This window comes from Ammodytes marinus (assembly GCF_949987685.1).
Source record: "Ammodytes marinus genome assembly, chromosome: 7".
In the NCBI taxonomy this organism is placed as follows: domain Eukaryota; kingdom Metazoa; phylum Chordata; class Actinopteri; order Uranoscopiformes; family Ammodytidae; genus Ammodytes; species Ammodytes marinus.
In genome coordinates, this window is record NC_137211.1 from 12,190,456 (window position 1) to 12,213,497 (window position 23,042).

The following is a 23,042-nucleotide window of genomic DNA, read 5'->3' on the forward strand; positions in this document are numbered from 1 at the left end:
GATGTTTTGTGTGAATAATATATGAGAGGTGAAGCAGGGCAAACCAGTAGATGAGTGAAGCTTAAAGGAGACTATCCTCCAATCTGCCCAATCTGCCAAAAACTCATCATGACCCTGGTCAGATCAGCAGCTTCTTATCAAGAAAAAATTCTTGAATTATGTCAAAAGCAGAGGACCTTTCGGATAAATTCAAGCTTTGGTATAAGTCAGTAGGTTGTTGAAGTAATTAATCTCTGCAAGGTCAGGTCGTCATCCTCTGTCGAGCCCTGCGAGCAAACTGCAGGGAGTCAACATTAGTCCTGTCTGTTTTAGGATTTTCTCCAGCACCTGCGTAACTTGTATTGCCACAGGGCCTTGCAGTATAGCAGAAGCATTATAGTTACTCAAAATTACAATTTTTACTCAAAAATGTCTTTAAAAGGAAAATACTAGACAAATAAGAGGAAATACCGCTGAGCAGTTCTGTGTAAGTATAATTACTCAAGACCTGGGTTTATTCTGCAGCCATGTCAGGTCAAGTCCATTGTATTTGTGGAGCCGGGAATCAAACTAAATCACAAAGTTGAAGGAAAGGGCTTCATAATCTCGCTGCGAATGACACCGTCTATCCTTACACCCTTGATTAGGAAAAGGATAAACCACCAGAAAAAAAAACTCAGGAAAAGCAAAGTGTATAAACATCAGCTGTTTGGCTACACTTGAATATAACAAACATATCTGTCAGCCAAATTGGAGTCCAGTTACACTTACACCATAATATAATCCTCATACTGCTTACCTTCTTATTACTGGTTTCCGTTTGTTTAATCCTTATATTTAAAGCAGCTTCTGTTCATCTAACCATTTAATCTCGAAGAGTCCCACAGTTGGTTCTCGATAGAATCTGTGCATTAGATCAACAGATTTTCAGGCTCTATCAATGCTTTGATTTGCATCACGTATTCCATTTGTCTAGTTACAGTAAGAGGCCCAGACCGGCCTGTACTCTTCAAATAGACCATGATCCATTGTTTATACTGGTTCAGAAATGGTTTAGACAAAAGTGTTATTTAGACTAAATAAAGATCAGGCCGCATTTGCAACTAGTCTACTCATGCACCAATACCTAAACAACGCTCAGGACAAAGAATAGAGAAACACACATAGAAACACACTGGCAGCATGGATAAGATACGCTACGGGAGCAGTGTCCCCTTGTGGTGGGATAAGGCAAAGCAAATGCACCAAAGTCAAGCCAGAAGCAGCTTTGACTCATTTAGCTTTTCCCCTTCTTTTTATTTTTTTTCTATGCTGTGCCATTTTCCTTTTTCAGTTTGAGACTTTCCCCCCCACACACACGGAGGTTAGGGGGTTTCCTAAAGAGACGCCATTGTGTGTGCTGTATCAAAGGGAGATTTGTTGAAGGAGCTTTGGTGTGCTGTGATATCACCCACATCAGTCAGGACTGCCCGTGCAGATGCCTGCGACCGGGGGTAGGGGGGATTGGACTCAATACCTGCTCCGATTTCACAGACTTCTGACCTGACAGGAAAGACTGAGAGGGGACTGTATCAAAACTGACAGGAGTCGCAGTTAAGCTGACAAAAGATCAATCCCCACCTCTCACAATCTGTATGTGAAATTGTAAATATTTGCCATGTGCAGAGACGGGACTCTGTATTGTCCTGTAACAGAAAGGCAACAAAATGTACCACCACCTCAATAGCCCTCTCTAGTGGGATGGTAATGAACTGTATACTGCCTCATTGTGTGTGTGTGTGTGTGTGTGTGTGTGTGTGTGTGTGTGTGTGTGTGTGTGGGTGGTAAAGCAGAAAATACAGGTATGATTTTGGCAGAACAATGAAGGTGAGGTAGATTAATTAGTCCCCCCGCTTGAAGCAACCGCTTAAATTCAACACATACACATTTAAAATGACATGTGCACACTGAATAACGCTCACCGTCAGTTCAGTAGTTCTAGATATTGTTTTTATTACAGCAGAGTGATTGTGCGTAAAAAGTCACATATTTAGTCATTATTACCATAATATTTGAAATAATGGTGTATAAAACGCATTCAGTTAATTCAGCCAGAAATACAGTAATTTGGTCTTTACTGGCCGGGATTATAGACTGCATTTGTAGATATAAAGTAATTGTTGTATTACATGACAATCGGTCAATAACATTTCTCTTGTCCAAAAGTCCCATTTTGGTGTTTTAACGTTAGCTATAGCTGAAAACGTGTAATGTTACTTGAAATTTGCATTGATTCTGTTTAACTGCTTCTTATCCTGATTCATTTCAACCAAACCACCCAATGTTACCCTGTGTCTGAGAATTAGCATTTTTTACAAAAATGCTGCTGTATAAAAGAGATTAGTGTGGCAATACATGAATATGTGGTGGTCTAGCAAAGGGCCAAATAATGATAGACCAAGTTGTTGTAATGCATTCATAGCACTTAGTTGCTTTTCAAAAAGTCAAAATTAAAAGTCAAAGTCGCTTTATCGTCAATTTCTACAATATGTGACAGAAATACAGAGGAATTGAAATTGATTTTCTCTCCGACCCACGGTGCAACAAGAACAAATGAATAAAATAAGATAAGATGAAATAAGTAATAGGGCCTATACACAATAAATAAATAAAGGTGAGGAGAAACAAAACAATATAGAAAAAGTAAATAATTGAAATGTGCAATAAGAGGAACATTATTTACAATATGTGCAATATACAATAAAATGAAGAAATTGAAAGTATACGTTTTGAGTTTGTATCAAATTAAATTGTATTTAATGGTGATGCTATTAAGAGAAATGTTTTATGTTATTCAGTCATTATTTTTCCCAGATATAGCAGTGGCAGCTTAAATACTTCAAAATAAGGTAGTACATTTGAGAGAGTAAAGGGGATGTTTTTAAGCATGCTTTGGTGTATTGTCCAATGCCGGTTTTACCGGCACAATGAATACAGCCCGGAACTGAGACATTAAAGTCATGATGTGCAAGTAAATACACCAGATGAGAAATTGAAAGCTTAAAAAACAAACAACTGAAGAACACTCTAACTCAAACTGATTTATCCATCTAGATCTCCTCTACTTTTTCTCCCCTTCTTTTTATTTGAAGATCAAGCAATGGCAAAAAGTTGAATTATTCTGCCTCTTTGATCTGCACACACAAGTGAGAGTTCATTTCCATTTTTGATTTTTCCCCCCTTCCTTTCTGTAAGAGTGCCAGCATCAAGATTTACCTTGGTGTGCAAATGTGCTGGAATAGGTTAAAAGGAAATCTCGCTGCTCTCTCAAAGCACAAGTGCAGATGTTGTGAAGTTAATTAAAAATTTAGCAATTCGTTTCTCCCGTCCCAATTTAGGCTGCATCAAATAGAAGAAAACAGACGGAAAAATGACTTATGAGAGAAGTCCTTGCAGTCTGTCTCTTTACATGCATGGCAACGTCAACAAACTCTTCTACTATAAAATCCTCCCTAAACTTTAGGATGGTACACCAACCCCTCACACCTCTTACAATCCCACACCCAGGGTTTATCATTAATACATATATTCAATCCTTTAAATATCTATGTCTATTTTAAATTTACAAAACCATTCATCCAATGAAAAATTACACAATCCACTATTCAGGCTTATTGAATTCCCTTGTTTTTTTAATCTGTAAGGGAGGCTTTGGATGATCAGAGATCAGTCCAGTCGTTCTTCATCTGTTTTCCCAAATACATTTCACACAGCCTGCCTGCCTCATTTAGAAGACAACAGTGATGAACACATTTTAAATCCCCCCCTCCCCCTCCCCCACCCCACACCAATCTTCCCAACGAGGAACCTGGCTTTATCCGTGTTTACTAAAATTGCATCAGTATGTTGACATAGGCCCTGTATCTTCTAGCAACTTTTCGATCTCCTCCCAAATAATCGAGCCATCCACAGAAAGGATGTCAAGTCTCAAGGTGCTGCCCACCCCTCTCCACTCCCCCTGTGTGGATGCTGCTCCAGGAGGGTAGCAAGGAGGGGGAGGGGGGGGGGGGAGCGCAGGTGTTGCAGCTGCATTTGTACATAATTCCTTTCGGTGCGAGCAGTGCTGTGCGTTAGCCTCTCTGTGCTGCTTCCCCCCACTGGGACCCCTCCTCCGCTGAGTGATATTACAAGCGGCAGCCGCGCGCCTCTGATCTACATGCGCCGGGCTCCCTCCTGGTCCTGGGTGAATAGCGCTTGACTTGTTCAATTTGTTTAGAAGCCGCGTTCGACGCTTTGAAGCCACACATCTTAGCATAAATCATAACCTGTCTCCTTGCTCACAACTGCTTTGAAATGCAACATCTGCTTTTGAATCCCCTGCTTTACAATTAGTTAGGCAACATCAATAGATTGACTCTCTTTAATTTTTTCTTGATAATGAACTGCTTTGTACACGTGCAAGGGCATTAGCGACGGGCCCATTTGATTTTCCAAGGGCCAAGGTCCTGAGACAGATCGATTTTCATCAGACTCACTACGCCGGGGCAGTGTGAACTTCCTGAAGTTCTCAACATGTCCTGACTACCATCAGACACACGTGTTAAATTGGGTTACCCTCCGTGGTAACCTACTTAGGAAGTGTCATGGTTGTGGGGCATGTTACCAGGCCATGTTGTTTACTCTTTCATCACACTCTTCAGGTTCCCTGTTTGTTGGTTTGTTTTGCAAAGCACAGCCTTCTGTTCAGCTGTGGGAAAAGTGCGGAATCAAAGTCCCGGAGAGCCGCCTGACGTTGACACTGATAAGCTTGGCCTGTCACTATCCATTTGTCTGAATGACATTGATGCTCAGGTTGGATCTCTGGAGGGCGCAGTACGCAGAGAACCCAGGTGCATATGCTACTGCTACTGCTGCTGCGTGTCATAGGAAGAAAAGTCTACTCCAACTTCATTGAGTTTGCTCAATGAAGTTTGTACAGTTCAAATCTAAAGTTAAATACGATAAATAAGAGGGACTACACACAATATTGGCAGGAGTTGCAGGTATATACTGTACCCAAGATCAAACTCTTAAAAAAAAACTGATCCATCAGTTAGGAACCTCATCATCAGGTGCATTAAGAATTCTTTTTGCAGGTTGAAGGGGAAAATAACAATCCCAAAGATTTTATTTTCAAAGGCAAGCATTTGATCAGTAGTCATCAATTAAACTTACTGAGGTGCAAATTACACCACAAGGATTAGATGAAAGAGCCTCTGTGTCATTTCACTCCCCCCCCTCCTCAAAGCTTGGCTTGGTTTGGCGGTACACACAAACAGCAGGCTGATCCCTGGCATGGTGGTGACAGGGTGACACTTCCCCTCACATTACGCAGGCTGAGCTGACGGAGGGGCTTAACAGATAGTGGCATCACAGGCGTACGTTTACAAATAAATCTACTGCTCTGGCTGTGCGGCACTCCTCTGCACATGTAGCCCGTTGTATCTCTGCTCCTGCTTTGCATTTCTGATTTCAGCTGGAGCCTTGCCATAAGATCCGGTTACCATACCGACGTGAGTCCCCTCTCATCCCAGATGGCGTGTTTGGGGCGCTATATTTATAGAATGGGATCCATAACATTTTAGGTTTTATATTTTGTCTTAATGTTTATATAGAACTTCTGCACGCACACAGCTACTCTCCTTTGAGGTTAAACATGGTCATCATGATACAGAAAATGAGTGAGAAATCCGTCTTTTGATAATTGATGATTTTATTCCCATTTCCTTCTGTTGGAAGTCCCATCTGAGTACAGTGGTTCAGATCAGACGCCAATATCACTGTGACAGGTGCTCACATCTCCCACAGACACTGAACAAAGCTATAAAGATCCATAGGCAGGAGGTCCCTGCACGGTACAACACTACCCACGTCACATCCATGGCTGTAAATGCTATTGTCAAGTGATACTGCTAATTATATACCTTTGTTCATCTTTGTCAAAATGCGTTTGGAGATGCTTTTTGATTGATAATCCCATTGTTTCTTTTCTTTCCTTTTGTCTCTGTGTTTGCTTTTTTATTATTAATATTATTTTGCATTGTACAGACAGGCAATTGTAGGGAATTCATTGTTTTAGGGAATTTACACCGCAAACCCTATGAATAAACAATTCATTTTTTTCCGGGTAAATTAGTTATCATTAATTTTAAATGTTGTGTTGGGGATGTGGATTAACATGAACGTATCATGCTCGGAAATGTAGCGAGAAGGGATACTTTAATCTCCAACATGAAATTCAGACCATATTAATATGTCAGGCGGCACATTTATGAAACAGCGATCAGAAGTATCAGAAAAATCAGAAAGTATGGTGACAAAGAGAAGGTATGTCACTCCGCTTTTGTGTCAAATGTTTTTTACAACTAGAAAAAGACAGCAAAGTTAAACAAAGATAAACATATATACTGTATATAGCTATTGTGTAGGCCTAAAGTGAAGTAAAATACATACATACATCTGTATATACATAAACAACAGCTTGACAAACATGTAGTAATGAAAAATATTTAAACATATGTTTTACTCTAGTTTGTTGTTCACAGCACAATCATATGTGAAATGCATTAAATACATTTACATTAAAGAAAATAAGGCTCAGATGCAAATGGCTTTCTTGCAGTGATGAGGTTCAGTATGAAGCTGAAACCAGATTAGATTAGACAGTCAAGGAAAATTTATGAAGGTATTTCCCAGTATAACTCTTGACTATACTTCATTTATTTCTCTGTCACTGTGTGCTGTAATCCATACTTACCATCAGTGTCACTTATTATCTCTGGAATGACTACTCTTCTTTTCGTTCAACTTTGCTACACGTCTCGGTTTCTGATCAAACGTCATATTTTATGGGCTGAAACTTTCAAAGCATGTCGTATCCTGTCGAGATGATGAAATGATTATGAAGCACCATGAAAGTGACATTTGGCAGATGGACTGTATTCATCTTTATCATTGCAGAGTTCCTGTACTACTTTCCTTTGATAAGACATGAAACACATCCTCGGCTCACATTTCCAAGTTTGTGACAAGTGTTTAAGCTTCTGCACTCGTACGCAACTGAATCTTGAGGCTATTTAACAAAAAGTTGAAGTCCATTTATTTTGTGAAAACAAAGAAGTCTCCATGGCATGTTGTTGTTTGATGAATAACATCCATCACATCATTTTTAATCTGGAACTTATTGATTTGATTTTGTGTGCCATATTCAAGATTTTACTCAATTACTGAAGTTGTGCGAAGGCAGTCTTGGTTCAGTCTGTATAACATTGCCACAAAGGTGAAGAAGGCAACGATTTATTTAATCCATTTCTTCCCAAAACCCCTACATCTAACCCGGATCTCTCTCTCTCTCTCTCTCTCTCTCTCTCTCTCTCTCTCTCTCTCTCTCTCTCTCTCTCTCTCTCTCTCTCTCTCTCTCTCTCCCTCCCGCTCTCCCCTTTCGTCTTTCGTCTCTGGGAGTATGGGTGCATGTCAAGTGATTGTTGAATTGAAATATTGATGTGGAGTATCAAAGCGTGGCGTAGCACTCCTGTGTTTCCAGAACTAACCACGAAGCGCTTTGATCAGATACTCCTGTGATCTGACTTCTGAAGTTGTTAAGAGTGCTGGAAAACAAAATGCAAACAAACTTCAAGTGCTCTTGGTATTGATAAAAGTTTTCTTTGACAAGTGGAGATGCGTGCTGTCTGTCTGTGTCTGCCCAAGACTGGAGGTTTTGGGCTTTCCGTACATGCCCATGGACAAGAGATGAGGGAATTATTGTAGTTTCCTACTCCTCACACGCCCAGCATGGTTAACTGTAGCACAGGGGTGGGAATCACCAATGGATCCTGCTGTGATATCAAAGAGAGATGCAAAAATACTGCAATTCTGTGATTGATGCTTTACTTTCTGTTAGATATATAGCAGGATACATACTTTTATTTTATTTTAAGATGTTTAATTAAAACCTTAATGAATTACCCTTAAGCAATTAAATAGCCGCTGTACTTATACGCACAATTTAATGATTCAATAATCCATTGATGTTTAAGGTGTTTTGGGAGACTTAAGTACACTTCAAAGAATATGTACACATTAAATGACTGAATTATTTAATTGTAGTATTCCTCCAATGTGATTAAAGGCATGAGGAAGGAAAAACTGTTGTTTTCACATTCCAAAACAAACAAAAAGACATTTTGCTGCATAATATGAAATGTAGACGGATAAGTAAAAGGTAATTATGAGGTTAGATGACAGAAAAGTTTTGAAGAAGTTAACATTTCTGACTGAGCAGACAGAAAACAGGGTGGACGCAGGAGAGTTTCCCAATGTTCCGTCTCCACAATGCTCCCTGATGGAGGAGGACGTGCATCTGCGCACATGAAGGAGCACAACTGACGGGATAACAAGCCGTGACTGAAGTTTCAACTTTCAACATCCCATCATTGCTGATGTGATTTGCAAATGATCTACTGCGCTACCAAGCAAGGCACATTAGGCTACAGAAATACCTTTTAAATTTGCCTGATTCTAAACAATCAATCTGTCTTCAATCTCTCCCTCTCTCTCTTTCTGCACCACCCTCTCAAACGCTCACACACACTGCTAACTCGGTAGGAAACAGGAAAGAGACTCCTGAATGAGCCATCAAATTGTTGCACTGTAAAGTCCAGCTGCTGGTGTCATGGTAATTACGCCCCATCTTGTCCTGTCTTGGATTGCTTAATGGTTAAAGAGTGTAGCACTGTGGATAGCAGCAGGCTTTTACATGATGTCTGTCTCATCCATTAGGCCACATTTGTCACATGAGGGCCATTGAGGCAGCACAGTGCTGTAAAATTGGCTTTTTGACATGGCCACCAGTACAAAGGCTGCTTTCCTTCCGTGGCTGCCCTTTTTCCAGTGCAGATGGTCAAGACAGCTGGGACAATTTAGTGAACTGAGGCTTTTAAACTGCCCCCAGGCATGATAAAAACAGCTTGAGTAGCCACTTGCATATTCTACGTTCTGAGCTTAAGAGTAAGATTATGGCAGCAACAAAAACAGCGCCATTTGTTGTTCTACAGTCGGCAAAAGAACTAAAAAGTCCTCAAGGATCGAGAAATGTATGAACATTTAACTCTCAGTGGCAAAAAGCCCTGTTGAAATTAAAAGTCTGTTGTATTTTTCTTATTTTTTCTGTATTTTTCTGTGTAGAAACAGGTAACAGCGTCTTTCTTAGTGGAATTAACTCTGTGTCAGTTTTTGAAGTTGAATATGCTGGGAGCCACCCCAGTCGGAGCAGCCTGCAAATGACGGAGTGGGCCTGATTACCGGCAATCTCACCAGCTGTTTAATGAACACAGGGACCTCTTTGGCTGGAAATGAGTTTTCCCTTGAAAACTGTGGAAGCCGTATCCAGGTCTATTTAAATGAGGTAACATGGGGAAGGTAAGCACCACCACATGAGCATTGTTTTCACAGTTCAAAGTGAGGAGAGAGTACTTTGCACTTCAAAGCCACTCATCTGGGAGGCAGTACAGTGGGGGTGGGGTGGGGTGGCGTGGGGGAGAGGGGACAGGAAATAAGAATCAGGGTAATTAACAACTTCTGCTCCGTAATAAACCAGAGACGTGGTCTACCTCTGCCTCCAAGATACACTCCTATTTTTCCCAAGTCCTCCTCGCTTCGTTTCCCCTTCACCACTGTTTTTCTTTCATCCTAAATGTTCACTTTAATGCAGAATTAGACCATTTTCCTCAATGCTTTTGGAGTTACATCATATTTGTTCATATTTTCACGGGGGATTTGTATCATACAAAGCCTGTACATGTTATATATTTGTTATTATCCAGGCAGTATCGACCGGCAGACGACTATCCTTTTAGCTGTTGGTTTTGTTAAATTTGTATTTTCAAGACAGAGGCATGAGATGAATGCATTTTTCTCAGCCTTGTTGCTTATGTATAAACTAAATATTGATATGGTTGAACATCCTGTATATATATTTTTGGAGAAATATTACCATCATTATCATGTTTTAATTCCAACACGCAATTTACTATTCATGTATTTATTAATCAATTTATTTGGGGGGGGGGGGGGGGGGTTGCTCAGTGTTGTTCCCCGCTAAAAACAAATTGAGAATTAGAACTGCAGATGAAGGATAAAGTCTGCATGTCATTGTGAGTCTGGAGTAATCCTTTGTTTCAAGGTGTCTCTCAGTTTAGGATATAACACTCTGCTCTCCTTTCTCACCAAGAACTTCAAAAAGGCCTCAACCAACTAATACAATGCAATGATTACCTTAATCTTTTTTATTTAAAGCTGGTACTTCAAACAATTACTGCACTGTGGAATATAGTGAACTTTACATTTCTGATCAAATTCACATATAAAGCATACATTTGAATTGAATTTATTTCTAATTTTAGCTGGGTCCTCCTCCGGGGTATGTTTATTTAAGGATCACAGTCTCTGTGAAACAGGGAGCAGGAGATAAGTGAGGAACCAGGAATTTACATGAGAAGCAGGTTCCCAGCCTGGATTTAAACTCTTAACATTGTAATGGTGAACAGACTTACAGAATGAGATTAAGCCTCAATCTGCATTTAATGGAGCAGATCTGAAGCGGCCTCTACTTGAACTCTGAAATGTGAGAATGTCACACAGGGCGGCCTATTTGACATGTCACCCACTGGTGAGAACTCGGAGGCTTTGATTGAGTTTTATCAATTAGCTTTGTGAGGGAAAACACTGTGACTGTCTTCATGGTGTGTGAGCCTCACACCTGCCGGGCCGAGGGGCTGCCTACTGCAGCGTTAAGAAACGGAAAGATGTGTCTGCAAACTACTGTAGCAATTTTTAAATTTTAAATTTTATCATATACTAGATGATACATTTTCAGCAGTGTGTCACATAAACAGGAGTATGCACCTTTGCTCCAGCTTCACATAAAAACTAAAACAAATGGTGCCTGAGTGTATAAACTTCTATTTAGATGCATTAAGGTTGAGGATCACATAAAAATTGTACTTGTATGCTTTCCTGTCTGAATAAATTATTCTTTATGGTTGTTAGTCTTTGGTGTTGACTGAAGATCATTCTTTTCCCACCGTTTCATTGAACACTGCATCACTCACCCAAAATAAAAATCCATGTATTTACTATCTTTACTTGAAATGCCACAGTGGAGCTGAAGCGTATGCAAATATTTTTTTTCTTTCACTAAGATGGTTATATTAATCTCAGGTTTTTTAACGGACTAAGCATTTTGTTCTTATTCTCCTAAGAGTAGACACTGAAAGTTGCTAAAAAAATGTTTTCAATGTGTGGGGGCTTATTTGGAATTTAAATTAGTGGAACACAGCAAAATATGTCCAGGGAAGTTTAAATAGATATGGAGATATTGCATGATTTGTTATCATGCCATCATCTTATCTAAAATCTCTTATCTTTTTTTTTTTTTACCCCAGAACAATTGGAGGAGGAGTCAGTTCTTGGGGTCAGCATTTGGTTGAAATTGAGTGAAATTATGAGTGGCCCACCCCTTCACCTAACAGTCCCCCCCTCTCTCCTCCCTCACGTCTCCTCTCTATTGACTGGCTCTCGTGCATCATACTGGAGACCCCGTTGAGAGGATATTTTCTCTCTATAAAGAGAAGATGCAGCTCGGGCGCCTCTGAGATGATCGCAAGGATTTACTGCGCGCCTCTCTGCCTCTAACTTCACACCGGCATCCTCGGCCGCTTCAACACCAAATGATCTGGACTTCTAGCACACTGAAGACAATTACCTAGTGGACTCAGGGACATTTGACTGACGCTGGATTTCACAGTCTACTCTCCCAAAGTATCCGAGTCATCCAAGACCCGAATGTGAACATCTTTTTCCTGCTCTGGTTGAGACTTTGTGAGTCGTCGCCTCTCGGCGCAGTTTGTGTTGCAGGTGCCTGGAGAAGAAGCGCGGACAGATGGCTGCGCTGGCGATACAAAGAACTGACAACTTTTTGCACACATTTTTACAGGTTTGTTGTTTAATCATCTGTTTTTGTCGCAATTTATTTGGATTCAATACCCGATTTTGTGGCGGTGTAAGCCACCAATCAATAAATAATCTTCACGTGCTTGACCTGTAGGGCAATACTTCAACTTGTTAAAAAAAAGTCGAACATTGGGATAACAAAATAAGAGACACGAGACTGAAGAAAAAAAACAACAGGACAGAGACAATTAAATGTAGCCTAATTATTTGTTACATTCAAAGTTCAAAAATTTAAATAACAGAAAAGAAGACATAGGCCTATACGTTTAAAAATAAATCAAGGCCAATTTAATTAAATCTCTACAACGTGGTGACACATTGTGCCATAATCTGAACATGGTATGTTGGTGTCATTTAAAGAAAAAGGTGTTCTCAAATGAATGACCATTCAAAACTTCAAGTTTTCTTCAAAGTGGTCCATGTAATCTGATGTGTGTGTTTGCGTTTCACCAAACAGGACCGGACTCCCAGCTCCTCTCCAGAGGGAGCCCCTAACGCCCTCTCCTTCCTGGCCACCACCTGTAGCCAGGCCTGGCAGGTGGGGGGCTCTATGGGCTCAGAAGGCTCTCAGTTCCCCTACGAGGGCACCGTCAGCTCCACATCGGGAATGTTTCAGCTCTGGAGCAACGACATGACACCCAGCTCGGCCCTCAGCACACACCAGATGACCTTCACCGTGCCTAAGGTTCAGTTCCCTGGACACATGCAGCCTGCCCTGGGTCACCATCACCATCACCCCCATCACCACCACCACCACCACCATGAGCTGCCCCTCACCCCTCCGGCTGAACCTCCCTCTTCCTACTCCTTTGAACTGTCCCCCGTCAAAGTGCTGTCCTCACAGCCACAGACCAGCGGCCCACCTTATTACCCTCAGCACAACACTGTGGGACAAAACTTCCCCAGCTTTCTCCAGAACTCCTCGGCGCGGCATCACTTGACCGGGGGCCACACAGACGAAGGGCAGCAGTGGTGGAGCCTTCCTCAAACCAACGCCGCCCCTTCCAACCACCCCTTCTCCCTGGGCCGGCAGCTGGTTTTGGGCCACCAGCCCCAGATAGCCGCCCTCCTCCAGGGCACCTCCAAGGGACTGCTGAGCTCCACGCGCCGCTGCCGTCGCTGCAAGTGCCCCAACTGTCAGGCCAACGGCGGCGGGTTAGAGTTCGGAAAGAAGAGACTGCACATTTGCCACATCCCAGAGTGCGGTAAAGTGTACAAGAAGACTTCCCACCTGAAGGCCCATCTGCGCTGGCATGCCGGGGAGAGGCCCTTCATCTGTAACTGGCTCTTCTGCGGTAAAAGCTTCACACGTTCAGACGAGCTGCAGCGGCACCTGCGCACACACACCGGAGAGAAGCGTTTCGGGTGCCAGCAGTGCGGCAAGAGGTTCATGAGGAGCGACCACCTCTCCAAACACGTCAAGACCCACCAGACCAGGAAGAGCCGGTCTGGGCCGCCTTCACAGAGCACAGACTCTCTGCTAACCAATATCAAGAGAGAGTAATCTCAGAGGGCCATCATTTCAAAAATACTAATCAGCAGAGGAAAATACTTTGTGACTTCCACTCACTGCCATAGGGTTTGCACTAGAGGGGAGGATCAAGCCCCCAACTTTGGACTTCCAAGTAGTAACATGAAAGTATATTTAAGGACCATTTGTAATCAAACTGTGTGTGCTGTTTGAGGCAAGGCACCTTTAGAGAACACTTGATGCCTTTTTTCAGTGATATTGTGAGATTTTTTTTCTGCATTCAGTGTACTTTACAAGATGCTAACAGATTTCACCTCAAACAAAAACTGATTTCTTAATTAATCTAAGAATTATTTCAACTGATGTGAAAATCCACATAAAATGTCAGGGTGAATTTTGTAAATATTTTATCCATGTGAAGGTTGTGGCAGACATGAGTGAAATTCAACAAGGTTTACCTGAATATATTTTTACCAAAATATCATGTTCAAACTAGATGAATGCCTTAGTATGGCCAAAGGTTGCTGATAACATATAACTACTGTTCTCAAATACATTTTCAGGATTTAAAAAAAAAATTATGTAGCTGTCGATAAAAACATTTTAATTCCAAAAATATCCTAATTTCTTTTCTTCAAGGTAGGGATCTCTCTTTTTTTTAAATGTGCAATGTTATCTTTGCAATGCAGATTTATCTTTTCTGCTCTCAAGCAATGTGAAGCAACATTGCTCCGGAGTAGCAAACTGTTCCAATTTAAAAGTTCTTTGTAAATTATGTATAAATATCATGAACAATTTTATTGGGATTATGGCCGCATGTACATTTAAATAAACATTTTCCTGAAACAATTCAACTGTTTAATTATGTTACTTTCTTACACTTTCTTGACGACTGATAGTGAAGTAAAATACCCGTGACTCACAGCGAGAGTCAATGGCTTTAACCTTCTTCGCTCATTCAATAAGTGTGTAAAATTCCTGATGCCCCACCGCTCCTAAAGATCTAACATTTTATTTAAATGACAATTCGATTGCATTCGGAATACGAATGCTGCCCATTGTGCTCTTGGTGTGAAGGAAGAAGCTCCTAAAGAAGACCTAACACGGTGGGATGTTCAAAGATTTTCACACCTCAAAGTCAATACTCAATCCATTGATGGTGCTGTTTGTCTCGCCTGCCGCAATCAAGTTCACAGTCATGTGGCTTTTAATGAGTGTTTTCTTTCTCTCAATGGAGGAGATTGAGTCAACAGATGCAACAGAGGGCACTGGAGAGGAATTCCCTGTGAATGGGACCCCTGTTGTTGAGACCCCCTCAGTGGTGACAGGAACTCCCTTTGATTTTGCACCCCTGTGAAAGTTAATACCCCCCTCTGTCCCGAGCCTCCATATATCACAGCCATGTTACGATCGGCCCGGCTTTACTGCCCAGAATGGGGCTTTATTCAGAGGCCAGCCAACCATATGTCTGCTCATCCAGGGGTTTCTTCTCTTTGTTTTTAATCCTGTTTGAACTTTCAGCAAGGGGGTAGGGGGGACAAGCAAAATGCCTCTTTGTCTCTATCAGAGGCTCCCAAAAGTAAAATCTGAGGGCCACCAAGGGGTGTGCATCAAGAAAGTATAACTTATAAGTTAAAATTAAAAAGAAATTAGCACGCAGTGAGGCTATATAAAGCTGACGGTGTTAATCATCATAAGTGGAGGAATCCACATGAAAGAAGAGATAAGTGTATGTAGACCTTAACATGTCTTATTTTAATCAAGCCAATCAGGAGAGATATTTGGAAGAGAAACGCAAACACTTCATTCAGTTAAAAAAAAAATAATGTTTTTTATTTGATACAATACAACTGTTTCTACTCAGTCAAACATGGCATTAACTGACCTTCTCTTGGGTTTATGTCCTTGCGTTTGGTTCCCTGTAGTGGTATTACTTTGTAGTAATGCAAAAGTGCCTGATCAGTATTTCCCATGAAAACACACTAGTTCACGTTAACTGCAGATGGTTCAGCTCACCTTAATGTCTCACCTTTTAGTTTACTTTGTAGCAATTTTTAAATTGTTTTGATTTATTATTTTTTTGACAGATCATTTCAGCAGCTACGGCTTCATTGCGAGCACTGAAATGTGAGGGCCTATTGATCTTTGGTGAAGCTGTATGAGCCAACTGAACAGGAAGTGAAAGCCTTGTGGGGACCTCTATTGGCCACAAAGAAGAACTGCCCTGATATCAGGATAGCTCTCCATCCCCTCCGCTCAATTCTTTTTGTCACTTAAGTGTTACAATCCAGATAGCAACGCAGATATCTTTGATTGTTTAGTAAGATTAGTGGCAAACTGAACTATCTAGAGCATGAAACGTTTGAGCGCTGAGCTAATGGATTTGGCACTGTTGTCTGAGGAGGAGGGAGCATGCAGATTCATCAGCATCGCTCTGTTTTATCCAGCATGTAATCCTTCATCTTAATCAACTGGTGCGGTAACATTTCTTGGCATAACTGGGTCATTCTTCATCTTACAAGTGGAAATGTATGATTTCCTTTATGGTATGCACTGTACAGTATTTAGTCCATGAAGGCAAAAGCTAACAGAGATTATAGAAATGGTGCACAGCCTTGACATGACAACAGTGGACTAATAATAAAAAAACAAATTCCTATTGGTTTAAATCGATGTACTTTTAGCGACTTGTGTCCCAAAAACCACAAGCACCCCACTTAGTCGTGGAAGGAACGATCTGTGTAAATCAACATTGTGACAGTCAATCACCGAGGAGATGTTGCATGCAACACTTTGGGTCAGCACAGCCGTCCCTTTTGAAACGCACCTACTGTATCTAGCAATTCCTCTAGAGTTGCCCAAAGAGCACAATGTATTCTGGAGTGACGTCATAGCCACAGACAACCTCCAGGGGGCTCTATCACGCATTTTTTGTCCGGATCAAACGACCGGCCAGTCAAACAGAATAGGAGAGCACACAGGAGCTCTCAAAACTGACTGTGGCAAGAAAAAAAGTTCTTCACTTTCAGTTACAATATGAGTGAGTTAAAGTCCTTGTGGCATGTTCACATCAGGTGATCTGCTTTCCCCCATTCCTGTCGACATAAACAGCAAACTCAATTGTCAGCAGGGGAATGACACAATGTAGTAATGAAGCTGTGCTCGTCTTAACTTCAGTGGGGCATCATAGAACAAAAAATGACCAGCAAGTACAAGAGGAGCCACTGCCACTTCTTGCTCAATCTCATGCACTCAAAACGCATCCGCACATCTCTGCATTAACACACATTTAGGCACACACGTTTCTCCAGTGACCGCCCCAGTTAGGAATGGATATTTCTTCATCAAACAGATTCCCCTTGCCCCTCAAAAGAGAGAAGAGTATGGTATACAAACTCTCAAAAAGGTAAAAAGCTGAAATTGTCATAACACTTTCTCTGTGAGCCCAGCGACATCCAACTGGATGCTGCTCATGCACACTCAAAGGGGCCAAGGTGAGTCCCCTCCCATCGAATAGCTCTCTAAAATCGGGAGCAAGGTCATTTGATAGTTGCCGTCCATAATTCCTTCATACAGTCCTTCAGGTTTTCCTATTATCCTCCAGAAATCTTGACTGAACCAGGTAGGGTTCAGTTCAGTAGGGTTCAGTTCCGCCTGGCATAAAGAGACAGTGGACAAGTCTTTATTGTGTCCACAGCTGTGGCGTTATAGCTTCTGGCCTCCTGTGGCAGAGTTCATAGGTCATCCTCGGCCAGCTGAGCCAGGTTGCTGGGGCGGCGTCCAGCTAAGGGGCCCGGACACGGAGCCTGGCTCCCACCCTCAACGACTTGACCTCTTCGGCAGCCCTCTCCTGCTCTCTGCTGGGGAGATAGGGGAACATTCATCACAGACATAAAGCACCTCCATGTACTGTATACTCACTAATTGAACATTCATTTCACTTTATCCTAATCAAGAACAGGGGGAATAACCTGCCAAACATTATTCAGTTGCAACCTCTGTCTTAAATTGAATTAGCCCGAGTTCCATCTTTTCATCCAAGCACAAGTATGGGAAACACTTATCCGCCTTTGATAAGGCATCTCCCTCTGAATTCCCCCGTCTGGTTTATCCTGCTTCCTGTTTGTTTTGTGCCAAGCCTATATCCTCCCTGAGTAAACAGAGGGAGAGGTGGAGAACAGCAACTGCTGGACCGTCCACACTTGAGGACAACAGCCCAGTGATGACAGAGGGAGACTTGCTAATGGCAATGGAAAGCCCCACGACAGGATGCTCCTGTTTTTGACCTGCCAGATGGTTCAAACTTTAAGGTAAGTACACATAGGCTGTACATTTTCGAAAATCTTATATTTTCTGTAAACACTGAGATCTGCTCATTTTCTTCTTTGTATTGGACTAACTGAAACAAATGCATTTAACATCCTAATCTTTTTCCTGGAGAAATGTTCAGACTTTTGTCCATACCTTTTTCATCCAATAGGGGGGGAAACAACTCTTCTTATGAGTCGACAAATCCACTCACTGTATGTGTTTCTATATAAATGGTTATGATTTACTAAAGTCTTTCATCTTTTAATTAACATGAGTTAATGGAATTATTGCTAGACGATGTACAATGGCCCATTATTTCCCCAGTGGTTAGCTTCCTGCGGGTTGTTTCGTCATTCTCCCAAAGCTGTTGTTGACTAATGACTGCTAGACAACTTAGGAACACAGAATTCAGCTTTGTGCAAAATAAACATGTGTCAAAATGTCACACTGATTCCCCCATTAAGACCGCTGTTTTTCTCTAAATGCATGCGATATACTGTACCTGTGCACTTTGTGTGGCCGGTGTGTACAGCCCATTTAACACAGCTTGACAGTTTGGCTGATCGTTGAAACCCAGCTGGACATGTGACATAGAAACAGTGTGGGTGTCAACAGGGCATGGCTGGACCACGGTGGGCTGCAGATACAAACGACAAGTAGGTCACTCACTTACATTGTAGTGCAAGAACACAATACCATTTGCTGTTTTATTATGCCATCTGAATTTTTTTCTGAGAAAAAAAATAAGCTTTTCAGCTCTGGCAGTGTCTAAGGTGTTCCATGAAAAGAAATGGTCTGTTTTGAGTTGGCAGTGACTGCAGGACATTGACACTGTATGTAGGGCAGACAAAGACACAGGTAAAGAACCTACATCTCGTAGTGAGTATGTCTCACTGGGTCCTTGGCCCTGGGCTTGGCTGGACAGGTAGAGTGTGGGTAGGGAGGTGTTGTGAGAGTGAAGGGAGGGCAGCTTGTGGCGGTCAATGGAGGCGGAGGAATGGGGCCGCAGGGCACTGGCAGCGGAGAAGGGGGGCCTCATGCTGCGGCCCAGGCTATTAGACTTGCTCTCTCGTCGCTGGTACTCAATAGGTGACTGCAAGGCTGGAAGACACAGAGGAACAACGACAGTTCTGATAAAGCACTCTACATCTTATTCTGAACGTTTACAACACATTTAGTCAGCATTTTTTCCACAGTAACACTTTACTTGAGCCCACCTATTTTGCATCTATAAGCACGGTATAATTTAAAAGTATCACACAATACAGATACATAATTTAATTAAATATAACTTTAATTAAATAAAAATGTATGACACGTATATGTGCTTACAACTATATTATAGTGTGTACATTTTTTTATTGAATGTTCATATACTACTTATGAATGTAAAGTAAAAGTTTTAATGTGTGTCTGTGTTGCACAAAAAAACACTAAACAATACTCGTACGTAAGCCTTATAAACTATGTAAAAGAGTACGGAATGGGCATTAATGGACAAGAATACAAGGGCAAACAGGCACTCATCTCATCTCAACTCACACTGATCCCGCTGCTTACAGTAACATAATGTCAATAAACTATGAAAATATACCAAACTGAAACACGATTTATGGTTTGAGAGGATGTGGATTAGTCATTTGAGCTCGGCTGCTGGCTCACGTACCATTGAGGAAGTTGCGCTGGGAGTCCAGGATCTGAACCACATCATTGACCCAGGCACTGCAGACCTCAGGGCAGGACGGCTGCAGCTGGAAGCGCACCACGCTCCCGTCAGGGTTGCGTGACGTCAGCGTGAAGCGGGCAGCATCATCCCCGTCCACGCTGGGCTCCATCCCCAGGCAGCTCACCTGGAACACATGCACATCTGACTAGCACCTGTGAGGAGTCCGACCAGGCTCAGCTGCTTGTTAAATACTTCACTAACACATACGAGTCTCTAGAAAAAAACTCCCTGTTGTGGGATTATGTAACGTGTGCTGCTGATTTAGGCAAAAATGTATATGCTGGCAATGTGTTGCGTATCTCAGTAGATTTGGAGTAAAAATGTGATTTCTTATGTTTTGGTTTGTTTTTCTAAGAAAATCCTTCAAAGCTGATTTGTGTTGGCTGAGGCTCACCTTGATGCTGTTCTTAAAAGTGTATCCAGGGAGGGAGAAACCTTTCTTCCTGTCTATTGGCTCACTGAAGATGACCAGCTGCTCAAACAGGAAGACCCGCCTTTCCTTGGCCCGGGACAGGAAGCTGCTGTCCTGCTCGGTAACTGTGAAGGTGTCTTGCTGGAGCAGTTTTCCCTGGGCTGTGATCTTCCCCTAGTAACCGCAGCGAAAAAGACAGACACAGCAGAGGAAGTGGTTACGGTGGGGTTTTTCTCACAGCCTGAATAGTTGGCATGAGAAGGTTTTTTTGGAAGATGGGAAGGATGGTCCGAAATTCCTGAGAAGTACCTCGAAGCCTTGCAGTCTGCCCACATTCATCATGTCGTTGCAACGTTTTGGCACGAAGCACGTCACTTCAACAGCTTTCTGTTTACAAAAATAAAAATCGGGGTTGTCAGCAAGAAAACCAATTAAAAGCACAGTGGCTCTTTGCCCACACACGCTCACTTAATATTTACTCAATGTCACTTATAAAATGGTATGTTTATGTATCAGGACACCCACCTCCAGCTCCTCCGTGTCCATCCCAGCTTTGGTGTAATACTTCAGGAAGTCCTGCTCAAATAAACACAGCATGGTCACCAGACTATTCCAGGTTTATTGCTGAGAGTAAGGTGAAGACATCTGGAGGAGTATTTATGGCTGTCGAATCCCCCTTTCATTTGAATGCCAAAGGGCATAGTTTTATATTTAGACAAAGGTTGTCAATTTTATGTTCATCTTCAAAGACTTTGTATGCATGGTTGTTTAAATGATCATTGTAAGAATGGAGGCTCTTTATGTAATTTACCTCTTCCTCTCTGAGTGGAAAGTAGCCTGAACAGACAATTTGCCTGGCATAGAAGTGTGCATGTGTTTGTGTGCATGCTGGTATGTTTACAACCCTTGTGACTAAGCCTGCTGTGTGTCAGACAGCTGCACAGTGGACACCAACGTGTGTGTGTGTGTGTGTGTGTGTGTGTGTGTGTGTGTGTCCACGTGTTATCAACAGCACAGCATCGCTATGTATTTTCACCTTGAGCAGCAGCTGGTACTTCATGATCCTCTGGACAGGTTTGATGAGCAGGTCGTTAAGCTGCAGCCTGTGGCCCAGCTGTTGCCGCAACTCCTGAGAGCAAAGATGGACACAACAACACCACACCAGTCAACATGACGGCCACGGTTCAAAACAATGAAGCTAACGGCTATTTGTCTTGTGTGTACTGTCTATAAAAGGGAACAATGCAAATAATACATTGCAGCTAACAATACACCCCATGTGGCTATTTTTAATGTATAGAAAAGAAACAGATACACATTCCTGCATACTAAATGGACACAGGACTGATGACAAGTTAATTATGCACATCCATATGTGGATAGTGGCTGTTTAGATTAGCAAGTGCAACATGGCATGGCAGTTTTAATGGATCAATATGTTATTTGACAGAAAATGTATCAAAAACAACTTTTAAATTTCATTATTATGCACGTCATCGTTTCTTTTTTTTATATATTTTTTTGGCATCTTTATGCTTTATTGACAGTGTAGAGACAGAGTTGAAATGGGGCAGAGAGGGGAGTGACATGCAGAGAACGACCGCGGGCTGGAATCGAACCCGGGTCCGCTGGTGGGGGGGGGGGACGCCCTACCAACTGAGCTAAGGGCGCCCCTGTCATCTTTTCAATAAAAATCCAAACATTTCCTGTCAACAGTCTCTGATATTTAGGAACTTTCTGGCTTTGATCTTGGAAAATGCTTGGGATTTTGGACAGGTGGTCAGAAAAAAGCTGGCAATTTGAAGATTTGACTATATGAACCTTTTTCACTGTTTCCTGACATTTTATAGACTAAACATCGATCGATTAAAAGAAAAAAGGTAAAGTGTAAAACTAACTGTATGTGTTCAGAAGAACTCACCTCAAAGTAGGTCTCGATGTACTCCGAGACGATGTGTTCTGACTTGGGTTTATTCTGACAGTATATGACGTACATATGCAGACGTCTCTCCTGCATTAAAAGCAAAAGAAACATCTCATTACCAAGTCATTCCGCTGATCCTCTGATATAAGTTAGCCACAATGTGAAAAAGACTCGCACTGTGAAGGAAAATGTATCTTTAATTGCGTTTCAAATAAATGAAAAGGCCCCTGAAAGTGAACAAAAAAAAACAGCAATCAATGTGCAGTTTCTGCGGTTGCTTTTGGGCACACAGCATTAATGATTTGTCTCACAGTGCGGGGCCTTTGAAGCTGATTCTCTCTGGTTAGCGCCCACTCCTCTGTGACTAATTGATATGGGAGTGCAGATGTGGCATTCTGAGCACTAATGGAGTACCATGTAGAAGAGCATCAGGTTATGTATAATTTACCCAGGTTACCCTCTGTGTAACCATACCCTTTTAGAGCCAGTCAATTTAAGACTGTACCTAGCAACGGGCTGCAAGGCTCTGTAGCCTAGAGACCAGCGAGCTGCTCCACCTGAACGGGGACATAATGTAACACTTTGGGGCACTGTGCTTATACAGTGTAATCTGTCTACCAGCATCCAGTATACCGGTGTAGCCGCATGTTTACATGTGTGTTTACGATGCATGTGTGTGTGAGTGAGCACACATGTTGCACATTGGTGATGGCACTATCTGCTTTTCATTACGGCTGTGTTTCCAGTCTGCTTGTTTTCACAGTTTGACACCCCGCTTAGATTTAGTTAGAAGTTTCTTTATTCCCCCACAGGCCTTTTAAGTTGATTATCCGGTGGGCTGAGCCTTATTGAATTGTTTAAAGAGCTACGGAAAGAGAGAGAGAGAGAGCGAGAGAGAGAGAGAAAGTGAACATAGCGAAAGAGAGACACAGACATTTAACTCAGTCATCTTCGGACAAGAAGCAAAGCCAAATTGGTCATATTACGCATCACGTCAACGCAGTCTGTCACCACTTAACCAATATGCATTCATTTCACTTTGCATCCCTTTATAAGCCCTGTATTCTATTCAAAGAACAATACACTTAACAGTGTTGTCTCACATACGTCCCATTCTTCAGTCAAGATATGTAGTAAGAAGTGGGTTGTTCTTTTTGGGTTTGAAAAAAGCTTTTAAACCAAAGAGGCTGAG

General features: G+C 42.0%; 2 protein-coding genes across 3 annotated transcripts in view; one reads left to right on the forward strand and one right to left on the reverse strand.

Annotated features, from left to right (window-relative positions):
* The first annotated feature begins 11,920 nt into the window (after positions 1-11,920).
* sp5l (Sp5 transcription factor-like) lies at positions 11,921-13,713 on the forward strand. The gene is made up of 2 exons (XM_080030812.1): positions 11,921-11,989; positions 12,464-13,713. Exons 1-2 carry the CDS (start codon positions 11,936-11,938, stop codon positions 13,508-13,510), a joined length of 1,101 nt encoding a protein of 366 aa, XP_079886938.1. The 5' UTR covers positions 11,921-11,935; the 3' UTR covers positions 13,511-13,713.
* Positions 13,714-14,396: 683 nt separating this feature from the next.
* Positions 14,397-23,042, reverse strand: part of arhgef25a (Rho guanine nucleotide exchange factor (GEF) 25a) — a 34,428-nt gene continuing 25,782 nt past the window's right edge. The window contains exons 8-16 of one of the 2 annotated variants that reach the window (XM_080030838.1): positions 21,848-21,937; positions 20,963-21,055; positions 20,452-20,502; positions 20,236-20,313; positions 19,909-20,100; positions 19,455-19,638; positions 18,660-18,889; positions 18,291-18,425; positions 14,397-17,334 (exon numbers count right to left, since the gene is read on the reverse strand). In XM_080030838.1, coding sequence (XP_079886964.1) covers positions 17,212-17,334; positions 18,291-18,425; positions 18,660-18,889; positions 19,455-19,638; positions 19,909-20,100; positions 20,236-20,313; positions 20,452-20,502; positions 20,963-21,055; positions 21,848-21,937 — 1,176 coding nt within the window. In that variant the 3' untranslated portion in view covers positions 14,397-17,211. Of the gene's footprint in view, positions 17,338-18,290; positions 18,426-18,659; positions 18,890-19,454; positions 19,639-19,908; positions 20,101-20,235; positions 20,314-20,451; positions 20,503-20,962; positions 21,056-21,847; positions 21,938-23,042 lie in introns of both variants that reach the window. The other variant, XM_080030837.1, reaches the window with a different exon arrangement.

Coding starts and splice junctions, on each gene's coding strand:
- sp5l (XM_080030812.1), top strand. CDS start 11,936: ATGGCTGCGCTGGCGATACAAAGAACTGACAACTTTTTGCACACATTT. Junction 11,990..12,463: donor TTTTGCACACATTTTTACAG/GTTTGTTGTTTA, acceptor TTCACCAAACAG/GACCGGACTCCCAGCTCCTC.